The following is a 22,550-nucleotide window of genomic DNA, read 5'->3' as shown; positions in this document are numbered from 1 at the left end:
CCAGTGCAAGTTTACTGTGAACACTGAGGCTGTAACCTCTTTAACCTCTTACAGTTTTAACAGTGGCCAAGTAGGCTACTGTGGTTATTTGATCATAGTTTGTTTTGTTTCAGTATGTTGCATTGAAATTGGCTAATATTGCCTTGTAAAGGGAAACGTTGATAGTGTTAACAGGGAAAACTCTGGAACAGTGGTCACCATCCTTTTCTGCGTCAAGATCACTTTCAAAATGTCAAAATGCAAGCCGAGATCTACCACTCAGATTTTTTTTTTTACAAACCGTAAGCATATGCAACATTAACCAATCAAAAACAGTACTGTAGCAATGAGGTTTGTGCAGTAAGCTATAGGCCCAATACATTATCTCCGCATATTGGCTTTGCTTGAATTGCCCTGCCAATGCATTGTTGTTCAGGCCATTTAAAAAAATTATATTAAAAAAATTGAAGTAGGCTATATGATCACACTGGTAATAGTTTTTATTTTTGGTAATTTTTTGGTAATTGTTGTTTTACTTGTGAGGCACAGCAGCTGAGTGAGCATACATTTAAATAATTTGCTTTTTATTTTTATTTTACTGGGCTGATGGTGTCTGTATCTAGTGTCCTCTCAACATCCCTTCGCCTCTCCCTTTTGATTGGCCAGAGGTAGGCTAATAGTGCACTTGATGTACTAGGATGGAAGCAAATGTAAGTAATTATAACAACGTTATCGGCTACATAGCTAGCTACATAATGGATGTAGCTAGCTATGTAGCCGATCTGTGTATGGACCCTAAAACGTTTGGTATAAATATTAGTTCAGAACCTAGCTATGAACCTCAGCCATCATAGCCTGTTGTATTCACTGATCATACACTCTACATTGGCAAATTAAGGTGCAGTTCAGGTATGAATGTCTGTGAGACATTCTTTTTAAGTCATATCCAATACCAGGAGTATCAAACTCCAGTCTTTGAATGATGCTGTGTCTGCATGTATGTATTACAATTATACACTTCAACAGTGTTCACCAATCCTGGTCCTGGGACATCAATGTTTTTTATTTTTTTATTTCACCTTTATTTAACCAGGTAGGGCAGTTGAGAACAAGTTCTCATTTGCAACTGTGACCTGGTTACACATTGTAACTATGCAATAGACTAGAAACATGATTTAAGTAATTAGAGGCTGATTTGTAATACATATATACAGAAACAGAATTTAAAACCCACTATACTTCCTATGCATCATGTAAATACTCTAAAACCCGTTCATCTCAATATCTAATTCCCTTCATCTGCATTGATCTGAGGACACAGGATAGGTGTTGTATTTCATCAAATCAGAGACTTCATTTCAACCAGTAGAGAATGTGAAACGCTTAATTGAAAGAAGTTCATTTTCCAAGTGTTATAAATACATAATACATGCATTAGAAATATTATAATTGTAATATGATATTATAAATATGAGTTCAATCTGTACTTCAATGCACATCTGGTGTGCATGATAAAAACAGAGGAAGAAAGACAAGGTAGGTAGAGAGGTGTGAAAAGGAGTAAAACACTGAAAGGGAAAGAGGTAAGAACAGAGGAGCAGGGAAATCAGCATATGATTAATGAAGCACAGTGCTACCCTAATATTCTCTCAGTTCATCACAATTACATAATAGTGTCTCTAGTGGTGTCTCCTAACAGCCTTGGAACCCCAGTCGGCCCGAAGGTTATCTTAGTAGCGGGTGAGATAGCGATGACGGGACTAGGGGTTGGCGTCCTTTCTCACATCAAAACATACCTGCAGACGAGAGAAAGATTAAGCCTTGTTTTCTTTTTATTCTAACATGGTCAGTCATCATAATCATCAGGTGGTGAAATGCAAAACTGACCTTGGATCATTAACTCTGGGACAACTACATCTCTATCTGTATCTCAGTTAATAATAAATCACCTCCTGTTGATCCAACCAAGTCGGTCATGCCCTCTATGTCAGCCAGTTCAGATGCAGGGGGGGGGGTTCACCGACATAGCTGAAATATATAGTTTTTCTGAGCCACGGCCTGTTCACCACGCTATCATTCAGAAGGCGAGGTCAGTGCAGGTGCATCAAAGCTGGGACCGAGAGACTGAAAAACAGTTTCTATCTCAATGCCATCAGACTGTTAAATAGTCATCACTAGCTGGCTACAGTATCACCCAGGTTACTCAACCCTGCACCTTAGAGGCTGCTGCCCTATATACACAGACATGGCATCACTGGCCACTTTAATAATGGAACTCTAGTCACTTTAATAATGTTTACATACTGCTTCATTTCATATATATATATATAGTATTATATTCTACTGTATTCTAGTCAATGCCACTCAGACATTGCTCATCCTAGATTTGTGTGTATTGTTGTGAATTATTAGATACTACTGCACTGTTGGAGCTAGGAACACAATCATTTTGCTACACCCGCAATAACATCTTCTAAAACAGTGTTACGGCTTTCTAGTTGTGATGAAGGAGAGTCGGACCAAACTGCGATCCATGTTTATTTAAACAAACGTAAACACGACTAAACACGAACACTACAAACCAAAAACAGCCTATACTTGTGCAAACTAACAGAGAGGACAGATAGGACAATCACCCACGACAAACTCAAAGAATATGGCTGCCTAAATATGGTTCCCAATCAGAGACAACGATAAGCACCTGCCTCTAATTGAGAACCACTCCAGACAGCCATAGACCTTGCTAGATAACCCCACTAGCTACAATCCCAAAAACATACACACCAAAACCCCAAGACAAAACACACCACAATACAAAAACTCCATGCCACACCCTGGCCTGACCCAATACATGAAGAAAAACACAAAATACTTAGACCAGGGCGTGACAAACAGTGTATGTGACCAATAACATTTGATTTGATTTGATAACCTAGAGGATTTATGGAGAAGGGAGGAGAGAAAATATGGTAGTTATTGAGGAAATAATGTAGTTAAAGATAGTGTTCAACAGGAATCTGTGTGTGTGGTTTCACCTGGTGTCCAGGTGGCTGCAGAGTACTTTATCAGGGATGCAAATTGGTCACCTTTCGACAAAATTCGCCATTTTGAATCCAAGATAGGTAACCTACATGATTTGTGTAGATCCAATGACAAAAGTTTGGACTATGTCTGTCATAGTTGAAGTGTACCTATGATGAAAATTACAGGCCTCTCTCATCTTTTTAAGTGGGAGAACTTGCACAATTGGTGGCTGACTAAATACTTTTTTTGCCCCACTGTACATATACATATGTATATGTGGATGCCACTATAGAGATGAAAGGAACACCACACACTTTTCCTCTTTCTCACTTTTTTCAATACTGTAGATTTAAAGTGGTATGCCAGGTGTACTCCCTGCCTGAATGAGATCAATTATGCCAACAAAGGGTTTCATGCCCTGCTGCTGGCACATTGTAGAACAGATTGTAGAACATTGCAGAACAGTCCACAGGCAGAAAGTGTAAAATGTAATAACGTGCAGTAGCTCAAAGCTATTGATTTTGTTGTGTTGAACTTGATATACAGTTGTGAGTGAGGGGGGATTGTTTTAGTTTTTACTCAGTGAACGTTATTTTTGCACACATAGCCTTTTGCACTTGATTGATGTCTACTACAGTGGTCAATATAACAGAGCAGAAATAGAATGCCAGTTTGTTTCATTCTATTTCTACTTTAAGATCTTTTTTTCCCCAAGTGCAATATTTATGTGTGTATGGTCACAAGCATTCTATTATAAAGGCTGTCATGGCTAACTGCAATATTAGTGTATTGTTTTTTTCTCTGGACTTGAGTGTCATTTGCAGTTAAGTCTAGGCAACAAATAACATTGGATTGCTTTCCTAATATTTTTTAGTTGTGAGTTCAGTAGCGATTGATTTGGCATTAATACAGTGGGGAGAACAAGTATTTGATACACTGCCGATTTTGCAGGTTTTCCTACTTACAAAGCATGTAGAGGTCTGTAATTTTTATCATAGGTACACTTCAACTGTGAAGTGTGAACTGTGAATCCCTTATAACAAATCATGATAACATTGGATAGATAGATGCATGTGCACACACATGTGCATGTGTAGCACGTGACAAGGATAGCATCACAAATGAACACATAAGTACCACTTGAAGCTTGATGAGTTGATCAATTGAAGCAGCTGTGTAGTACTAAGGATTCCCCAGGACCAGGACTGAGAACCACTGCTCTTCATTGGGACCTCTTAATCTGCAGGCAGGCTTTCACCGCTCCCTGTATCTGAGGACAGAAAACCTCACAAGAAACAGACTTCACTATTCTCAAATTAGACCGCACTGAATGTTATGTTACTATTATCTCCGTCCTCACTTCTGGGGACTGGAACTACACAAAAGTACCTGCCCTATCCAGAATAGCCTACTCTCTCACTTATCTATTTTACCATCCTCCGTGACTGTTAGCTAGCTACCTACAAATGCATTTGGAGTTGTTTTTTTACAGTGATAAATACATCAAGGTAGCTAGCTAATGTAAAGTTAGGTAGCTGGTGATATTTAATTAACTTAGCTAGCTATCTATACAGTTTGTAAAGTTGGCTAGATAGGTAGCTAGCTATGTTAGCAGCTCATTTGAGTTATCCTTCACTGTAGCTAGTTAGCTAATAATACATAGTTTTTCTTTACATTTTCGAAATGTATTTACTTACTTGAATAGGTCCTCCCAACCAGTGGACGATTGGAAACAGGGCAGCAAAGTTTGTTTGTCACCAGAGCGTTTTACAGCATATTACTATTTACCTGTGTAAAAATTCATGAAATGGATCAAACTATTTAGCCATTTCATTTAACAAGGCAAGTTAGTTTAAGAACAAACTCTTATTTACAATGACGGCCTACCCCGACCAAACCTGGATGACGCTGGGCCAATTGTGCAGACTGGATTTGAACCAGGATTTCTGCAGTGATGCCTCGAGCACTGAGATGCAGTGCCTTATACCGCTGCGCCACTCGGAAGCCCCCAAAATAATTTTGTCCCTGGGTGGGCCAGACCTTCATACAAACTAAAGTGCACTATAGGCCTACCTCTGGCCAATCAGATGGCTCAGATGACCCCGTCTGCAGTAACGTAGCAGGCATAAAAGAAAGCTACAGTAAAGTGAGATGTCAAAATGCTTAAAACTATGACTAGAGAGTGACTGTCAAATAATATAGCAAAGAGCTGCTGTTTTTATGAGTGAGTCCATGTTTAAGTTCTTACTCAGCACTGTCAACACTTTGTATTCAACACTTTTAGAAACCATATGCTGCCAGCACGCCTACAAGCGAACCATTCTGGGCGGCCTAAGCGGCACGCTGCAATTCACCAGTGGAATACGATCGAATGGTTGGTGACCACTGCTGTAGAAAGTGGAGTGAAGTTCTATCTCGTGCTTCTCTCTGTGGGGTGATATTTCTGCGTGGCAGCTGTTCGGATGTCTCAAGGCTACAGCACGCACGCAGTTTAGAGGGAACATTGTTTATAAGCTGCATGAATGTGGTATTTGTGTGGAGGTCCTTCCTTAATTGGATCTAAGAGCTCATCCCTTGAATGTACATGATGATTGGCATCTCCAGGCAGGCAGTTAGGTGGCAGTAATTGGGGAGAGTGGCTCAGAAACAGATAGGTGTCAACATATTGAGGTGTTACTGAGTTCGTCAGAGATGTGCGAAGTGTTTGTCGACAGGCAGAGGCCCTCCGAATCGATGCCTGGGTTTTTTAAAGCTACAGTATGTCTGTCTGCACTACAGAAGAAAAGGGGAATGATTAATTGTATTTGGACAAGCCTAAGTAAAGAGAGGTTGGAGCTGAGCTCCCCTATCGTTTGGACTGATGGAGACTGGGAGCCCTTCCAAACTGTCTCCTCACACACACACACACACTCAAACAGACACACAGAATTATATTTTGCTTTACTGTGCTGTTAAGGGATGACAAACATACATGAGAGGTGTCAAAGTCCTGCTAACTATTTGTTTGTGTACAGTGTGTACAGTGTGTGTCTCTGTGTGTGTGTACTGTGTGTGTTTATTCTTCTACATCTGGCTGTGTGATTCACCCAATCATAAACAACCTATTCTCCCTGGACAAGAGTTCACACATTACACCGCTTAACCCAGGACAGAAACTATGTTATACTCATTTCCAGAGAGAGAGAGAAGGGGGCAGAGAGAGAGAGGGAGACAGAGAGAGAGAGAGACAGAGAGAGAGAGAGAGAGAGGAAGAGAGAGAAGGGGGCAGAGAGAGAGAGAGAAGGGGGCAGAGAGAGAGAGGGAGACAGAGAGAGAGAGGGATAGTGAGAGAGGAAGAGAGAGAGAAGGGGGCAGAGAGAGAGAGAGAGAGAAGGGGGCAGAGTGAGAGAGACCAAAGGCTTCAACAACATGGCTTTATTAGCATGTTGCACTAATTCCAACAGCATTTAACTAATCACATCAGATAATTAGTATTTTAGTAATTAGTGGAATTACTTCTTAATTCATTTATAGTCAGTCAATGTTCAGACTAGTAAACTGGCTGATCTTGCGAGATTACATGCATGATGGCTACACAGATATCAGCGGTAATCAGTCTGGTAATTATGAGGCTATGTTCAGACTGTCTGTCAGGGTTGAGCTCTAGTCTAATTCCACAAGGAATTGGCCATACATAGGAAACCACACACACACATCCATACGAGAGAGAGACACACACACAAGGTTTTCAATTCAATGGCATTCATGGCTCTATTTCGTTTGCCTTGTGTCACACAAACCAACGTGTTACATATACAGATGAATAGAGCAAGCTAAGGCCTTGTTTGTAAGCTATTCTCCAAAGGTCTATAATGTACACATCAATGTGTAGAACACCAGTGATCTGCTGTGTAGAGTGCAGTACAGACTCAACTGGCTGGAGGGTTGTGTCAGAGTGCTGTAATTTATCGATGTTCAGTATGATAACATTAGGAACCGTATGTATGAAGGTTAATGAGCTGTGTGAGCCCAGGCTTGTACAGTGTGTGTGAATGTGAGTCTGCGTGCCTGTGTGTGTGTTTGTTCAGTATGTGTACATAGGCCAATGTGTACTTGTGTGTCCTGCTGTTTGATTACAGTGATTAGGTTCCTACTGTGGGTAGCAGGCCATTTACAGGGCTGGGCCTCCCAGTCTCCTATGGGCTTCACAGGCCAGAGGCCAGAGAGGCTCAGTCAGCCTCGGTAAGTAGCTTGACCCGGTCACATACGCCCCACTGTCTCAGAACCTCAACCTGCAGCGGTGTGACCTCTGCTTTACTCACCTGGCTGGCCAACCACACACACACACAGACACACAAACACACACTTACAGCCTCCTCCGTCTCAGCTCAGCCTCATTGATCTACACGTTCCCTCTGAGATCCCTGTCTAATTAAGGGATCGATAACAGCCACCACGCTGCAGTCTTACTATATCATATCCAGTTTAGCTGCTCCCTTCAACTCAGACACAATCCTTCTTGGAGGAACCCACACTGAAGTAATCACATCTCCTTAGTGCTAGCCCTCTGTCCCTGGCAGGTTTGATTGACTAATATAATCTTGAGTGACTGGCCTTGTTTCTTGACTACAATGGTCTGCATACCAAATGGCACACTATTCCCTAAAGAGGGCACTACTTTTGGCCACGGACTACTTTTTGATTGGGATTGTGCTACGGCCGGAGGAAGGAACGTGCATGCTGCATATTCAGCTCAGCCCCCCTCAGTTTTATCTGTTTGTACACTGACTTTGCATATAATGAATTAATCCTACAATATTGAATTTGGCTATCAGGGCACCCTTGAATAAATTGCATGATGTCTCTGAATGCTGCCCTCCTTCAATCAGATCATCTCTTCATAGCAGGCTGGTTCCTTCCTCCTTGTTGGGTAAGCCTCATGTAGGCTTAGATGAAGGATATTAATTCTCTCTCTCTCTCTCTCTCTCTCTCTCTCTCTCTCTCCCTCTGAGCCTATCAGCAGCAATCCAGCCTGATCAAACAGTGTAAAGCCTCCACTAACCACTGAGACATCTACAACTTAAAAACAGCTTTCATTACCTTCTATATCACCACACAAACTATCCCACTCAATCTCTCCCGTGGTGTATTTCAACCGTAGTGAATCAAAAACTGACTTTCCAAACGATGAGGGTTATATATATTATGCTTTAATTTCACCCACCACAACCAGAAAGAAAGTGTAGTGTCCACGACAACTTTAACTTCCCAAATAATCTTCTAGTGTTGTGGGTTTTTTAAGATAAGAATATTATGTGAGTTAGCTCTGCATTTTGTCTAATCCCTCTTTCCAACAACCTTCACCGGAAGTTGTAGTGTCAACGACAAAGAAACTACTTTAACTTCCCAAATAAACTATGTTCTCTCGTGTTTTTCAGCTGTTGTTGGCAAGGCTGCTAAGAAGATGAAATACATAATGATTTCAGCTTGCTCCTCCTTTAGCTCCTTTAATTGAGTGGACTGGTATATTTCAGCGCTTTATTAAATTGGAGGGAAGCAGGCCGGAGGGTGTTACCCACGGAGTAAATAGATTTCTGCACTGAGCTCCCTCCGTCTGGCTCTGCCTTCATCACCACACACAAGCTCATTCCTCACTTGTATTCTTGTCTTGTTTTTTTGCACGGGCAGATCATGGTTGTCATAGATACATAGACACACAAAAAAATTGGAACAAGGCGCATTTGGTTCCTTTGACTCATCATTGGGTCAGACCAAACAGTTTTTCAGATAGGAAAGACTGTCCATCTGTGGAGGCCTAACCTTAAGCACCAAATCCAATCCTTCCCACAACTCCTTTGCTATTCTGGATTTTACTGCTTAAAACTTGCTTGGCTTTAAGCTCTTTTTTTGTTGACTAAGATGCCCAAATAATGCGATGCTTTCTCTGTGAATCAGGAGGTGTGAAGAGATTTAATGAGTCAAGCTTGCTGTTGTGTTGTGGCTTTGCGCCACGTTGCTGGTTATTCGGAGCATTTTTTTGTTCACAAAACACCCCAAATTCAACAGCTCCCCAGTTCAAACGCTAGACCTATCCTCCACACTGCCGTACCGCATCCATCCAAGCCTCGCATCAAGCCACCGCCGCTCGTTTCGCCCTCTCAGTAATTCAAAGGGCTGTGGTGTTTTCCTTTTTTGGCCTCCTCTACTTACATCACAGTATTTCATCCCCCCCACGCTTTCATAGAAGATTGGCGCCTCGTCCTCGTCGCTACCGAGGAATGACTCAAACGCAGGAAAAGAGCTCTTCCCATTACCCGGAGGATTACTCTGATTCTCCACCATCGTCGAAGAAGAACTACAAGGAAAAACATTCAAACATGCCAAAGCCAGGGTCCAACAAAATCCACTCCCCGAGTTTAAGCCCTGCTGAAAGGGAGTGTGAAATAACAATGAGCACAGGTTTGGGGCAGTACAATGAGCAAGGAGGGAGAATAGGAATAGGCAGGGAGAAAGGATTAGAATACTATTAGTAGAAGCAGTTTGTTGTTGATAGGAAGGAAGTTGCTTCTCCTTGGAGTAGATACTGCTTACTGTGCACCAATCCCTCGTCTGCTTTGATCTTTCTGTAGATTCTGCAGTGGGAAATGTGAAATGTCAGGCAAATAGCCATGTCAAGTGTCAATCATGGGGATTTTTGACTGCTTGAGCTCTCTGTGAAGTTTATCGATTGCGCAAGGGTCGGTGTCAGCATACCGCGAGAGACTGGTATTTCTTTGCCGTGATTGGATGAAAGCTTTGACTGAGATAAGCCTGAACGGAACATCCTTTATTATTGCAAGCCAGGGGATTTATGGGTAAAGACTCGATATGTCTTTGAGACTGCCTGCGTGTCTGCGTGCATGTTTTTACTATATGTATGATGGTGTTTTAGAAGGTGTGTATTTACGTATCCAGGGGCAACAGAGAGATGCGGGTCATGTGAGGGCCACATCATTTCTCTCCGTATGCTTCCACTAAGACTTTAATATGATTGTCTCTGAATTATGATGCTCAAATGCCACCTTTCAATATATGTACTTTACATATGTCATACTTTTCTCAGCTCAAGGGATTAGGTTTGTGACTTTATATTTTTGTTAAAGAATTACTCACACCCGTTTATCTGTCTGATACCACAAAGACTGCAAGTGTAGATGACTTCTTGGAATTACACCAAATGTCACCTTTCAATATATGGATGTTATGCACTATTTTAACATAATAAATCTGAACATGGTAACTAACACTTTTATTATTTATTTGTCTCTCATTGTTTCTCTATCTGTCTATCTCTCTTAAGAGCTACAGCTGTAGCAGTAGATGCTCACATTATGACACAAAATTAACTGGACACCGCCACATTGTTTTGTGCTGATCAGAAGATTTAGAAAATAACTTTACCAACAAGCTAAAGACATGGATTCTCTCTCTGTCTCTCCTACAGGTCTCCAGTGATGGCTGGAGGTCTCTTTGCCGTCAACCGTCAGTGGTTCTGGGAGCTGGGTGGCTACGACACTGGCTTGGAAATATGGGGCGGAGAGCAGTACGAGATATCGTTCAAGGTGAGCAAACATGTGTAGAAGATAGCGTTTCCCAATCATACATTTCTCTTACCAATGTTCTCAAGACTGGAACAAGTCTTATCATTCAAGCATCTCGACACAGCACTGTAGAGAAACTGGAAGTCGTAAGGAGTCTTAAGGTTGCTAGTCATACTCGTGAGGGCTAAGTTCATCTTTCAGTATACACCAGGTTTAGGCAACTAGATTGAGCCACAGGCCATTTTTTGTTTTTGTCAGCGCGGATGGCCGGTGGCTTAATCGAATCAAACCAAGCTTTATTTATACAGCACATTTCAGACATGAAATGCAACACAATGTTCGTCACAGGAAAAAAACGGAATAAAAACAATTAAAATAACTGAAATATTTACTACAGAAGAGGAAAAGTGGGAACCGTTAGTGTGGAGTGCAATAGAGATTGCGTCATCTGTGGATCTGTTGGGGCGGTATGCAAATTGGAGTGGGTCTAGTGTTTCTGGAATGATGGTGTTGATGTGAGCCTTGACCATAGGTGGACCTGGTGGTCTTGACCACAGGGACTATGGTGGTCTGCTTGAAACATGTTGGTATTACAGACTCGGTCAAGAATAGATTGAAAATGTCAGCACATGTTCAGCACATGCTCGGGGCGGCAGCGTAGCCTAGTGGTTAGAGCTTTGGACTAGTAACCGGAAGGTTGCAAGTTCAAACCCCCGAGCTGACAAGGTACAAATCTGTCGTTCTGCCCCTGAACAGGCAGTTAACCCACTGTTCCTAGGCCATCATTGAAAATAAGAATTTGTTCTTAACTGACTTGCCTAGTTAAATAAAGGTAAACACATTTTTTTTTAAATAAATAAAACATCCTGGTAATCCGTCTGGCCCTGCGGCCTTGTGATTTTTGACCTGTTTAAAGGCCTTACTCACATCGGCTACGGAGAGCGTGATCACACAGTCGTCCAGAACAGCTGCTGCTCTCATACATGCTTCAGTGTTGCTTGCCTCGAAGTGAGAATAGACGTCATTTAGCTCATCTAGTAGACTCGTGTCACTGGTCAGCTCGCTGCTGTGCTTCCCTTTGTAGTCCGTAATAGTTTGCAAGCCCTGCCACATCTGACGAGCGTCGGAGCCGGTGTAGTACAATTCAATCTATAAGGGAACAAGATGAGACCCAAATGCAGACACAGGAGGCAGATGGGTGAGCTCTGATATTTATTATAAAAAAAGGGGTAGGCAAAAGGCAGGTCAGGGACAGGCTAGAGTTCATAAACCAGGTTAGAGTCCAAACAGTACCAGGCGATAGGCAGACTCGAGGTCAGGACAGGCAGGGGTTCAATGATCAGGTCTGAGTCCAAACAGTGCAAGGGGATTGGCAGGCTCGAGATCAGAACAACCAGAGTGGTCAGGCAGGCGGATTCGGCATCAGGACATGCAAGGGTCAAAAACCAGGAGGGCTAGGAAAAATGCTGGTTGGCTTAGAAATACAAGACAAACTGGCACTAGGAGACAGGAAACACATGCATAAATACACTGGGGACTAATAGAGAAAACAGGTGACACTTGGAGGTGGGTGGAGACAATCACAAAGACAGGTGAAACAGATCAGGGCGTGACATAATCTTAGTCCTGTATTGCCGCTTTCCCTGTTTGATGGTTCGTAGAAGGGCATAGCGAGTTTTCTTGTAAGCGTCTGGGTTAGTGTCCCGCTCCTTGAAAGCGGCAGCTCTACCCTTTAGCTCAGTGCGGATGTTGCCTGTAATCCATGACTTCTGGTTGGGATATGTACGTACGGTCACTGTGGGAAATACGTCATCAATGCACTTATTGATGAAGCCAGTGACTGATGTGGTGTACTCCTCAATGCCATCGTAAGAATCCCATAACATATTCCAGTCTGTTCTAGCAAAACAGTCCTGTAGATTAGCATCTGCGTCATCTGACCACTTCCGTATTGAGCGAGTCACTGGTAGGTCCTGCTTTAGTTTTTGCTGTTAAGCAGGACTCAGAAGGATAGAGTTACGGTCAGATTTGCCAAATGGAGGCTGAGGGAGAGCTTTGTACGCATCTCTGTGTGTGGAGTAAAGGTGGTCTAGAGTTTTATTTAATCTGGTTGCACATGTAACATGCTGGTAGAAATGAGATAGAATGGATTTAAGTTTCCAATATATATATAGTTTGCAATATAGTACATGGCCACTAGGAGCACCGCCACTGGATGAGCATTTTCTTGTCTGCTTAGGGCCTTATACAGCTCGTTGAGTGTGGTCTTAGTGCCAACATCGGTTTTGTCATGGTAAATAGACAGCTACCAAAAATATAGATCAAATCTCTCGGTAAATATTGTGGTCTACAGCTTATCATGAGATACTCTACCTAAGGCGTGCAAAACCTTGAGACTTCCTTAATATTACATTTCGTACACCAGCTGTTACTGACAAATAGACACAGACCGCCACCCCTTGTCTTACTAAAGGCAGCTGTTCTATCTAGCCAATGCACGGAAAACTCAGCCAGCTGTATGTTACCCATATCATTTTTCAGCCACTACTCGATGAAACATAAGATATTACAGTTTTTAATGTTCCGTTGGTAGGATAGACTTGGTCAGAGCTCATCCAGTTTATTATCCAATGATTGCACGTTGGCTAATAGGACTGATGGTAGAGGCGGATTACCCACTTGCCGTCGAATCCTTACAAGGCACCCCGACCTACGTCCCCGATATCTCTGTCTCTTCTTCATGAGAATGACAGGGATTTGGGCCTTATCCGGTGTCTGAAGTAAATCCTTTGCGTCCAATTCGTTTAAAGAAAAAATCTTTGTCCAGCACAAGGTTACAAAATCAAACCTCGTGGATGCCACAGCGCCTATTTTGACTCTCGACCAGTTAAATAGGTCCTAAATCAATTTAGAACTGGAGCGGAGAGGCCAACCCACCTTTCCAGTCTTTTCAGAAGGACATCATGGTCAACCGTGTCGAGTGAAGCACTTAAATCCAAGAGTACAAGGACAGAGAGCTGTTTGGCATCTGTGTTGGCTCTTAAGATCATTTACCACTTTAACTAAGGCTGTCTCTGTGAGGTGGTGGGCACAAAAAAACAGATTGGAATTTTTCAAAAAATACAGTTGGCACTTAAAGATATTATATATTTGTTTGAAAACCAATTTCTCCAGAATTTTGCATAAGAGTGAAAGGTTGGAGATTGCCCGAAAATGGCTAAGAGCTGAAGAATCTAGATTACTTTTTTTCAGATTCACCTACTCTGCTTCTCACAAAGACACAGCGGTTGGAACCAAAAATCTCAAATTTGGACTCATCAGACCAAATATTTCCACCGGTCTAAAGTCCATTGCTTGTGTTTCTTGGCCCAAGAAAGTCTATTCTTCTTAATGGTGTACCTTTAGTAGTGGTTTCTTTGCAGCAATTTGACCATGAAGGCCTGATTGACGCGGTCTCCTCTGACCAATTGATGTTGAGATATGTCTGTTATTTGAAATCTGTGAAGCATTTATTTGGGCTGCAATTTCTGAGGCTGTTAACGCTAATGAACTTATCCTCTGCAGTAGAGGTAACTCTGGGTCTTCCTTTCCTGTGGCGGTCCTCATGAGAACCAGTTTTGTCATATCCAATTGTTTCATGGTATCCAATTGTTAGTAATTACTATCTTGTCTCATCGCTACAACTCCCGTACGGGCTCGGGAGAGGTGAAGGTCGAAAGCCATGCGTCCTCCGAAACACAACCCAACCAAGCCGCACTGCTTCTTAACACAGCGTGCCTCCAACCTGGAAGCCAGCCGCACCAATGTGTCGGAGGAAACACTGTGCACCTGGCAACCTTGGTTAGCGTGCATTGTGCCCAGCCCACCACAGGAGTCGCTGGTACACGATGAGACAAGGATATCCCTACCCGCCAAACCCTCCCTAACCCGGACGACGCTAGGCCAATTGTGCGTCGCCCCACGGACCTCCCGGTCGCGGCCGGCTGCGACAGAGCCTGGGCGCGAACCCAGAGTCTCTGGTGGCACAGCTAGCGCTGCGATGCAGTGCCCTAGACCACTGCGAAAGGGTGGCTACTTTGAAGAATCTCAAATATAAAATGTATTTTTGGTTACTACATGATTCCATATGTGTTATTTCATAGTTTTGATATCTTTACTATTATTCTACAATGTAGGAAAAATAAAGAAAAACCCTTGAATGAGTGTGTCCAAACTTTTGACTGTTACTATACAGTATATGCCAAGTTGCTCTCTCAGAATATCATAATGGACCTGCAACTTTGACTTTCTCCACTTCCACTCTGCCTTTCTGCAATTTCTCTTTAATTGACTTGTTTCTTCACTCATCCAAGGGGCTCTCCAAGGGGCTTTCCTAACATAATTATAATCATTTGACTACAACTCAGCCCCAACATAGATTTATTTGAAAAAAGCTATCATTTCATAACTTGATTACATGTAGACACAATCACATGCAGTGCATTCAGACCCTTGTTACCCTTGTTACTTTACAGCCTTATTCTAAAATTGATTAAATAAGCACACAAAATCCCATCAATCTACACACAATATCCTATGATGACAAAGTGAAAACGGGTTTTTAGAAATTCTTTCAAGTGTATTAAAAATGTTAAACAGAGAAACCTTATTTACATAAGTATTCAGACCATTTGCTATGGGACTTGAAATTGAGCTCAGGTGCATCCTGCTTCCATTGATCATCCTTGAGATGTTTCTAACGCTGGATTACCTGTGGTAAAATTCAATTGATTGGACATGATTTGGCAAGGCCCACCACTGTCTATATAAGGTCCCATAGTTGACAGTGCATGTCAGAGCAGAAACAAGCCATGAGGTCGAAGGAATTGTCCGTAGAGCTCCGAGACAGGATTGTGTCACAGGTCTGGGGAAGGGTTCCAAAAAATGTCTGCAGCATTGAAGGTCCCCAAGAACACAGTGGTCTCCATCATTCTTAATGCGAGAAGTTTGGACTCACCAAGACTCTTCCCCGAGCTGGCCGCCCGGCCAAACTGAGCAATCGTGGGAGAAGGGCCTTGGTCAGGGAGGTGACCAAGAACCTGATGGTCACTCTGAATGAGCTCTGAGAGTTCCTCTGTGGAGATGGGAGAACCTTCCAGAAGGATAACCATCTCGGCAGCACTCCACCAATCAGGCCTTTATGGTAGTGGCCACCCGGAAGCCACTCCTCAGTAAAAGGCACATGACAGCCCGCTTGGAGTTTGCCAAAAGGCACCTAAAGGACTCAGACCATGAGAAACAAGATTCTCTGGTCTGATGAAACCAAGACTGAACACTTTGGCCTGAATGTCAAGTGTAACGTCTGTAAGAAACCTGCCACCATCTCTACGGTGAAGCATGGTGGTGGCCGCATCGTGCTGTGGGGGATCTTTTTCAGTGACAGGGACTGGGAGACCAGTCAGGATCGAGGGAAAGATGAACGGAGCAAAGTACAGAGAGATCCTTAAACCCAATCGAACATCTCTAGAGAGACCTGAAAATAGCTGTGCAGCGACGCTCCCATCCAACCTGACAGAGCTTGAGAGGAACTGCAGAGAAGAATGGAAGAAACTCCCCTAGCTAGTATTTTTTTCTCCAAAAACTAAAATCCCTCCCCCAAAATATATAATAATATATATATATTAGTTTAGTTTTTTTGCTAAAAACTTTGGGGGGTACAAAAAAAATCACTTGCGGGCTTGTTTAGGCCCACGGCCAGCTGTTGCCTGTTGCCAACCCCTGGTCAATACTATCCACTTCTATCTATGCTGAGGTGCTTCTATTTAGTCCTTATCTGCACTGTGTGTAACACGACATATAAATGCCACTAATCTTTTCTTCAATAGGATATGCTAAATATAAGTAATATTTACTAATAGTTCATATTATACAATCATGGTCACGTAGCAATGTGGCTCTTCCACCCTTTTCATCCAGTGATTACCTTGAATTAATTAACCTTACCTTGAATTAATTAACCTTACCTTGAATTAATTAACCTTACCTTGAATTAATTAACCTTACCTTGAATTAATTAACCTTGAATTAATTAACCTTACCTTGAATTAATTAACCTTACCTTGAATTCATTAACCTTACCTTGAATTCATTAACCTTACCTTGAATTCATTAACCTTACCTTGAATTCATTAACCTTACCTTGAATTCATTAACCTTACCTTGAATTCATTAACCTTACCTTGAATTCATTAACCTTACCTTGAATTCATTAACCTTACCTTGAATTAATTAACCTTACCTTGAATTAATTAACCTTAACTTGAATTAATTAACCTTACCTTGAATTCATTAACCTTACCTTGAATTCATTAACCTTACCTTGAATTCATTAACCTTACCTTGAATTCATTAACCTTACCTTGAATTCATTAACCTTACCTTGAATTCATTAACCTTACCTTGAATTCATTAACCTTACCTTGAATTAATTAACCTTACCTTGAATTCATTAACCTTACCTTGAATTCATTAACCTTACCTTGAATTCATTAACCTTACCTTGAATTCATTAACCTTACCTTGAATTCATTAACCTTACCTTGAATTCATTAACCTTACCTTGAATTCATTAACCTTACCTTGAATTCATTAACCTTACCTTGAATTCATTAACCTTACCTTGAATTCATTAACCTTACCTTGAATTCATTAACCTTACCTTGAATTCATTAACCTTACCTTGAATTCATTAACCTTACCTTGAATTCATTAACCTTACCTTGAATTCATTAACCTTACCTTGAATTCATTAACCTTACCTTGAATTCATTAACCTTACCTTGAATTCATTAACCTTACCTTGAATTCATTAACCTTACCTTGAATTCATTAACCTTACCTTGAATTCATTAACCTTACCTTGAATTCATTAACCTTACCTTGAATTCATTAACCTTACCTTGAATTCATTAACCTTACCTTGAATTCATTAACCTTACCTTGAATTCATTAACCTTACCTTGAATTCATTAACCTTACCTTGAATTCATTAACCTTACCTTGAATTCATTAACCTTACCTTGAATTAATTTTATTGGACATATTTAAAATACATATAAAGTTTTGTTGTTCATCTGAGCACAACAATACATCCCTGAAAAATTACAGATGCTTTAAAACACACTAAAGTCTACCAACCTTGCAATTATATTAGAGTCCAGACAATCATGGACCCATAACAATGTGTTTCTTTGGTCCATTCTTTTCCATCCTGTCCCACCATACCCCTGCCTCAGTCTCCAGACAGGTCAATCTGCTCCCAGACAACTTTATTCAACTGGAACGACTTTCACTCAGAAGAATTGCTCTCGCTCTGTTCTCCAGTGTTTTATTTCCCATACTTTCTCCAGTACAATGCACTCCTCAGAACCCAGCATTCCAAAATAATGTTTGTGTGTGTGTGTGTGTGCCCATGTGTCTGCAACCGTGTGTGCACGTGTGTGTTACTGGGTTACAAGGAGTAGTTCAGGCTTTAGCCTCCTTCCCAAACTAATTACAGCCAGTGATGTTTGGCTTGTTTGCGGCTCAGAGGTTATTCCATTTTGATTTCCGGAGGAGAACACGGTATATGGATGTAAGGGAATATTGTGGTTATCGTGCCTGACATACCTGCCATCCAACCGGGTCTCAGTATACTCTCTCTCTCGCTTTCTCTCTCTCTCTCGCTCTCGTTCTGTCAGTGAGTGCACTTTGTAATTGGAATGCAGCCCTTTCTTCCTTGACTGGAAACCATGGCAACGATAAAAATAGTTCCCAAGCAAATTTGCAATAAGTCTTCTTACAGAGGTGGGAGGGGGGATTCAGACGTTTTGTGTTAATCTGTGTGTTTTTTGAGTCGTTGGTGTTATTTTGTATTGAGAATTCACAAGTGTATAATAAGCACACAAATGAAGCAAAAGTGTAAATATTACACAGTGACGCCCCCATCTGTCTAAATGTTAAAAGCTCTGATTTAGAGTTGTCTGGTCCAGTTACTTATGGGAGAGTGGGGTAACACGGAACCCAAACCGGCTGCGAGCGTGCGACATCGTGCATACATTTATTTTGTCCCCCCACACCAAACGCGATCACGACACGCAGGTTAAAATATCAAAACAAACTCTGAACCAATGACATTAATTTGGGGACAGGTCGAAAAGCATTAAACATTTATGGCAATTTAGCTAGTTAGCTTGCATTTGCTAGCTAATTCGTCCTACTTAGCTAGCTTGCTGCTGCTAGCTAATTTGTCCTGGGATATAAACATTATGTTGTTATTTTACCTGAAATGCACAATTATTCCACACATAAAAACGGTCAACCGAATCGTTTCTAGTCATCTCTCCTCCTTCCAGGCTTTTTCATCGTTGAACGTATATGGTGATTGGCATCTAAACTTTCATAGTATTATTTCTAGCAAAGATATCTCCATATATTTCAGGATGTTGTGTATCTCTGGAAACAATCAGAATTCATGAAAACATTACAGTTTTGAAAACATAGCTATGCCATCTACAAATGTCTGTATTGATTGAAATATTAGCACTCCATTTTTTAAACGATCTTCATTTCCCAAACACAATTCATCATAATCACAATCACTTTTTTGTCTTTTAATATTTTGAAGAATATTTTAACACAGGCTTAACACCAAACAAACACTTTGTACTTTTTCAAATGAACATAGGCCAGGCCCTGTTGTAACCTCATATCCCACCAATAATGCCTTACATTACACTTAGGAAGAAAACACTTCAATTTGCTCAACATGCCATTGGCTCAACTTAATCCAAGACAAACATTTTGACTTTATTACCCCACACAGCTACAAGGATGCACTTTCATGCTAGGTTTAGGACCTCACATTGAAGCTTATAGAGACCCAAACTGATGTATAGAACACTCTTAAGAGGATCTACTTTGGTTTAGAAGCATCATGAAACCTCTAACACAATAAATGATTTTGACTTTTTAGACCTAACTTGCTTACCACTTTTTCCATGTGGTTTCTTCCTTCATAGACTGATGACCTCTTCCTAAATAGTTGGTCAAATTATACATTATGTGTGTGGTTTCCTAGAAATAAGGGTGGCTCAACTGACCCCTTTGGCTCAACTTACCCCACTCTCCTCTACTGTCACGGAGTATGGATGTCTGACAGTTAGCCTCCATATGATAGCTGTTAGACTGACAATCTATTGACACTGGTTGTTTCTCACATTGAACAGATATCATCAAAGCATCTTGGGGAATTTTACCTCAAATTTTACCTCGCTAAAACAAATTGCTTAAAACGCATGGGAGTCATTCATAAACCCCTCGTATTTCTGCTGATATGAGAGGTTAATGAACATCTACTCTTGTCCTCTAAGGAGGCCATTTTCTGAAGACTGGAGGAATCTCTCCACATGTCAATAGAGCCTGTAAAGCCAGCTTGACCGTTAACCTGAGGCTCCTCAGGAAAGCACCCTGCCTCGTTGTGATATGGCAGAGCAGGGAGAGGGGTGGAGCGCTCACACACACCGCGGGAGAGAGGTGGAGCGCTCACACACACCACGGGAGAGAGGAGGAGAAGCGGAGGAGAGGTGAAATGTCCCACCATCCTTTCCAAACGGTCAGCATGACCACTTTAATTCTAATCAAGCTGCCAAGTTTGAAAGAAGGAGGGGTGAGAGAGGGAGGGAAAGAGGGGAGAGGAATGAGAAAGAATGGAGGCACATGAAGAGATAAAGAGAGGCATAGGGAGGAAGAGAGAGCAAGGGAGAGGATAGCAGACTGAAGGGGTTCAGAGTAGCACTACCTGACCTCTTCCTTCCTCTTCTTTCTAGCTCTTCCTTTGATGCAGGAAAAGAGGGGTATCGAGCGAAGTGCTCGGGAAATAGGATTCATTTCAGTCCCTCCGCTCAAAGAGGCTTATAATGTGGCCCTGCCAAGCAGACAAAGTGGGAATCTACTTCAAGTGTGGACAGAGGGACAGGACAATAGGTTGTCTGTTAGGGTCTTGCAACAAACAGAACACAAACCCATCTACACAACCATTTCAACAACAATATCCTCACTCTGAACTCAGTCCACAATAACTCAGGGCTTTAAAATTGAAAGATTCCTTTCTGGAACAATAGGAAAAACGAAATGTGCTTTTTTCCTTCCTTTCTTTACTTCAATGCTTACAACTAGGGTTGAATAAATGTTCTGATTTCTCCCGAAATCCCAGAATCAGGAGGGAATAAGCAGGAAATCCAGAATCATCCAACCAGGTATTCTGGAAAACCAGAAAATGTATTAAGTGTTCCTGAAACTTTGCAACCCTACTTACAACAGACGGTTGGTTAAGTTACAAAGGTTTTGCGGCCTTGCTTAGAACACATAGCTAGCAGGCTGACAGGAAGCTTTTGAAGTAATGTACTGAGGCATTATTTGTGTTCCATCTCCATTCAGGTATGGATGTGTGGGGGCAGTATGTACGACGTACCATGCTCCCGAGTAGGACATATCTACAGGAAATACGTCCCCTACAAAGTGCCATCTGGAACAAGCCTAGCCAGAGTAAGTTAGACTGACCAGTCAATACACTGCTTCCATCAACTGGTTATGGCTAACATGCAGCCATTTTGACTGGTTGCACATGGCTGATAGTTAAACTGAGGATGTAGGTCCAGCCATCTGTCTGATTTAAGATGAGGTCTGACTAACTCAGCGCACTGTGACCTGTGCTGTGATAAGCTAAACACACAGACAGTCCATCTCCTTACCCCATCTCTCTCTCTCCCTTATCTCAGAACCTGAAGAGGGTGGCTGAGACATGGATGGATGAGTACACAGAGTTCATCTACCAGCGTCGTCCAGAGTACCGCCACCTGTCCACCGGGGACCTGACGGCCCAGAAGGAGCTGAGAAGACACCTCAAGTGTAAAGACTTCAAATGGTACATGAACGCTGTGGCCTGGGACCTGGCCAAGTACTACCCCGCTGTGGAGCCGCTGCCTGCCGCCTGGGGAGAGGTAGGAAGTTAGGAATACACACAGAACCACCACACACATTCACACACACATACAAGAACGCGTAAGCAGACAGACAGAGCTAACGCACCTACAGAACGAATTGACACACTCGAAGGAGCCGGTACACACACACACGAACAGAAAAGCATACAAAGGCATATAAAACCATATGTGATTTACCTTAGAATCCAAAATGAAACGTCACTTACTGAGGCATTGATACAAATAATAGGACTTCTCACAATACTTAGGCCTACATAAACCCACTGTCTTACATGTCACCAATAACAGCTAAGTCTGAGCAGTATCCACAGGCTGATTTGGTTTCTTGCGTATTTTTAGCTGGTATTGTAATGAATGAATCTATTTCCAGACACCAATACATCAGCTAAGAGACAGTCCCTGAATGCCTCCACAGGTGTGTCACGGAAGGCTATTATTCTACCAGAGCTATATCCCAAATGGCACCCTATTCCCTTTATAGTGCATTGCTTTTGATCATGGCTCAAAATAGTGCACTATATAGGGAATAGGGGGCCATTTGGGACTCTTCCATGTTCATTGATTTATGAATGTCTGGTGCTCGCTGAAACGTAATGCGTTTCTCATATGGGACAAGCAGCCAGCAGCCTGCTAATGAAATGTTTTAGAGTAGACAGTGTCACAAAATGGACACAGCTGGACTGTCTGCTTCACTACCCCCAGAAACCATAAGTAGCAGACTTTACTTTACATTGTCCATAAACATGACATGCAGTTTGCTGCATCGTATTCTGAGGTATATATAATGCCTCTCTGTGTTACCTGTGAAGGGATGGGGCTGGAGATGGCCTTGGCATTTTATTACTATCTCACTCTCTGTTCTCTGGCACACACACACACAATCTCACTCTCTGTTCTCTGGCACACACACACAATCTCACTCTGTTCTCTGGCACACACACACAATCTCACTCTGTTCTCTGGCACA

The 22,550-nt window shown here is 42.0% G+C and overlaps 1 protein-coding gene across 1 annotated transcript in view; it reads left to right on the top strand.

Moving 5' to 3' along the window:
• Nucleotides 1-22,550, top strand: part of LOC109900474 (polypeptide N-acetylgalactosaminyltransferase-like 6) — a 248,441-nt gene that overhangs the window by 215,504 nt on the left and 10,387 nt on the right. The window contains exons 8-10 of the mRNA XM_031837850.1: nucleotides 10,466-10,583; nucleotides 21,018-21,125; nucleotides 21,359-21,580. Coding sequence (XP_031693710.1) covers nucleotides 10,466-10,583; nucleotides 21,018-21,125; nucleotides 21,359-21,580 — 448 coding nt within the window. The remainder of the gene's footprint in view (nucleotides 1-10,465; nucleotides 10,584-21,017; nucleotides 21,126-21,358; nucleotides 21,581-22,550) is intronic.

The sequence above is a fragment of the Oncorhynchus kisutch genome, linkage group LG12, assembly GCF_002021735.2.
Source record: "Oncorhynchus kisutch isolate 150728-3 linkage group LG12, Okis_V2, whole genome shotgun sequence".
NCBI classification, from domain to species: domain Eukaryota; kingdom Metazoa; phylum Chordata; class Actinopteri; order Salmoniformes; family Salmonidae; genus Oncorhynchus; species Oncorhynchus kisutch.
This window is presented reverse-complemented; position numbering and strand designations above follow the sequence as displayed.